This window comes from Pteropus alecto, unplaced genomic scaffold, assembly GCF_000325575.1.
Source record: "Pteropus alecto unplaced genomic scaffold, ASM32557v1 scaffold155, whole genome shotgun sequence".
NCBI lineage: Eukaryota > Metazoa > Chordata > Mammalia > Chiroptera > Pteropodidae > Pteropus > Pteropus alecto.
This window is the reverse complement of record NW_006438113.1, coordinates 7,500,249-7,503,663: the sequence shown is the minus strand read 5'-3', so window position 1 is coordinate 7,503,663 and position 3,415 is coordinate 7,500,249. Positions and strand designations below refer to the sequence as shown.

Genomic DNA, 3,415 nt, shown 5'->3' with positions numbered 1-3,415 from the left:
CCCTAGAGACCTGAGCCCCGCAGAGGAAAATAAGTTTCTCTCCTATCAATACCACCAGCAGGGGCAGAAGTGATCACTTCTTCCTTACAGATCCATGCATATGGACAATGAAAGGCTACATAATTCCACAGAGTTCCCCAATGCAGGAAATGGCCTGAAATTGTAGTGGGAGGGCATAATCAGGTAACAGGAAGAAGCACTCCCAACACGGAAATCAGGAGCACTTGCACTTCACCTCGACTCTGGCTCCCTTCTGCCTTGCTATTTCTGGCCTTTTCTCACACCTCACGTAGGAGAACACAGAACCCAGCATAACACAGGAAAGACACCACTCATTTCACTGGTGCTGCCACAGAATTAAGTGAGATATTAAAGCATGCAGTAAGATAAAAAATGCTGAACAGCAAGGTACTATCAATCCTGGTATGGGAGTCCTCCCCAAAAAAAAAAAATTTAAAAAACACTCTATTTTTCTTAGTCACCTTCATACCCCAGGCCTAAACATGGTGGGTTATAAATGTCTGGGGCTCTGAGCATGAGCAGAACAGATGGCTTTAGTATGCTCACCTGGGTTCCACCTAGGCGAGCTTCCTCCCAGTTCCAGGCTCCATGTAGGGGGGCTGCCAGACATCGTTTGTCTGCAGCACAGCAAACTCCCACAGCACACAAGTGCCAGGCAAGGGATAGGCACTTTGGACCAAAACATGTGTGAGATCCACCCAGGAAGCCCATAACTGGGTAACGGTGGCACCTCCAATGTAGAGATGGTAACAAAGGGGCCTCCTCTTGATGCTATAAAACCTTAAGAAGCCAGCTGGCTCCTTTTTCAGGATCCCACAAGGACCTTGCACTAAGGCCTACTTAGAAGCAGAGCTGTGGATCTGTGCAGAGTGGAAACTGCTGGGGAGAGCAAGGAGGCAGGGCACAGTACTGGGTTTCCCTGACTTTGGCTCCTCGGAGGTGAGAGGGGTGCTTCCATCCCTTCAACCAGAGCAGCTCTTTTATGCACTAAGCTTTGCTCCATAAGAAGGGCTCCCTGGCTAAAAAAAAAAAAAAAAAAGTTGAAAAACCACTAAACAGTAAATCATCCTTTACAAAGATCCCAACGCTCTATTGTTTACTTGCACACCACGTCGCCTCTTTCCCCCAGAGGCTTTAGATGGCATCTTGCCATACCAAATGCTACCCTAATTTTTTTCTAAAATATTAGCTAAAATAAATTTAACTTCCCCTTGAAAATTATTTTTCTGAGCATTTCATGACCTTCTGCAAGGCTACAGACTTCTACATTGTGGTAAAATAGGGGACTGAAATCACTGCCCTTGGGGATAATATCCAAACTCTATTCTATCCCTTCCCCAGGGCTTGGGACCAGCTCCTAGAACTTCAGCCTTGTGAGGCCCCATCTTCTCCACCAAGCATGGAAAAGGGGAGGACCAATTAATGACAATTCATCCATCTGTTTCAGAGATTAAAGCTAGCTAACGCTGATTCAAACACATCCCAACAAAAACCTGAGTCTGCAATCTAACTTCTGTGTTTCTTTGATAAACTTCATCCTTCAAAGATAGAAAAATGGATAGACAAAAAGGTAAAAACAATTAAAAAGAAAAAAGATTACTCCAATGAGATTTCCCTCTGTTCTTATCCTCATGGCGACATCTGAGAGTCCTTCTTTGTATCTTCAAAAGCACCATTCCAGGAGAGGACTGGTTTTTCTCAGCAACTCAGAGATGATATAATTGGTGGGACAGAATGCAGGTTTGAGGGGTGTAAATGCTAGGAGTCGGAAACCCAAAATGGAGACAAAAGGGCCACCAATAAAATAATGTGCTGTGTGGCCAGCAGTTTATTCTCTGTATGTCATTTTCCTTCACTATAAAAAGTAAGGTTGAGTCGGCCAATATACATAGGAGCTGTTACCAGCAACAGCTTATAAAATCATTCCCTTAATAAGTGAGGCTTTTAACAGCCATATAAATGGGTCTCATCAGCCTCCAGTGTACAAGTTGCTAAAGGCAGTTTGTCAACCCGCTCAGTTCACTCTTAAAATAAAAGCAAGACATAGAAACGATGGCACTTGCAGCCTCCTGGCTCTGAATGTGTTAAATAAAACAGTGGGTCATAATTGAAAACTCCTGGTGCCCAATACTTTGAGCATTTTAACTACTCAAAGCCCAAGTTTCCTCTCTGGCAAAGAGTAATGGCTCGCAGCATAGTAATAATTAAATGTGATAACCCAGAGTGCCTGCCACAACAGTAGATGCCTAATAAATGCTGGTTCTCTTTCTTCTTCCGTGCTATGCCTTCTTCCTTGAGCTTCCTTGTCTAAAAGGCTGGCTTTCCACCCTCACCAACCGAGCCAGTCCAAGCCCAACACTTGTCACAAACTCCCAAAATTAACCCCCACGCACAAAAACTCACAAATTCATCACCCATCACGCAAGGGAACCAGCCACCAGCCTTCCCTCCTCATACAGCTCAGCACGGTCAGGGAGGGATCTGAGCCCCAGCAACCACTACTAGGATTTTCCCATGGTGCAATGCAACTTCCCCAACTTTTCCGGGCCCAGTTTCCAAAGAAACCTAGCAGGCATTGTGCATAATCAACCACAAGTCTGGGCGAGCAAACAGACTGAGCTATGGGCAGTAGAAGCTAAGAGAACCAAAAAGTGAAAAGACATCAGTGGTCCTGAAACCAAGTGGCAGGGTCAAAAATTCAGGAGTACCGGTCCTGGCCCAGGTTCCATTCTTCTAGACTGTACCACTGATTAAAGGTTATCAGGGGCTCTCAAAGGGCTGGTGTATGGTAAAGAGCCTTGGAAAAGGGACGGGCGGTCATCCTCCTGATGTCGCCCAGGTGCTGGACCTGGTTGGACCTGGTGGTCTCAGGAGGACCCAGCTGCAGTGGCACCTGGGAGAGTCAAGGCCTGCAGTGCCCGGCATTGTTCACCGCGACGGCGGGGCCGGAGGAGGAGGTGTGAAGCAGGGGTCCGCGCATTGCCCCCTCCCCAAGCGAGCTAAAAGAAAGAAAGCTGTCCCCGCGGCCAGCGCCAGGTAGAGGAGTGGCCCTCCCGAGTTCCCCCTCGCAGAGCAGGAGAGAGAAGTGGAAGGCAGGTCCGAGAGGCCGGGGCGAGGGTCCAACACTCACCCGCGCCCTCGGCGGGCTGCGGCGGCCCGACTACGCCGTTCAGGTAGAGAATGGGCAGCAGGTGAGGCTGTGTCTTCTCCAGCGCCGCCCGCAGGTCCTGGAAGTGGTCCCGCTCCTTCGCCAGGAGCAGCTTGAGCAGCAGCTCCGCCTTGGTGCCTCCCGCCTCCTCGTCAAGCTGCCGCCGCTCGCCAGGGCTCAGCGCTCCCGCGGCCTCGAGCAACCCGAGCACGGCCTCCACCTCCGTCATGGCCTGGGCCAGGCTCT

At 49.2% G+C, this 3,415-nt stretch overlaps 1 protein-coding gene across 3 annotated transcripts in view; it reads right to left on the bottom strand.

Moving 5' to 3' along the window:
• DLG5 (discs large MAGUK scaffold protein 5) overlaps nucleotides 1-3,409 on the bottom strand; it is a 113,902-nt gene extending 110,493 nt beyond the window's left edge. For all 3 annotated transcript variants that reach the window (XM_006915486.2, XM_015592267.1, XM_025049341.1), the window contains exon 1: nucleotides 3,152-3,409. In XM_006915486.2, the coding sequence (XP_006915548.1) occupies nucleotides 3,152-3,398 (247 nt within the window). In that variant the 5' untranslated portion in view covers nucleotides 3,399-3,409. The remainder of the gene's footprint in view (nucleotides 1-3,151) is intronic.
• Nucleotides 3,410-3,415: the final 6 nt, after the last annotated feature.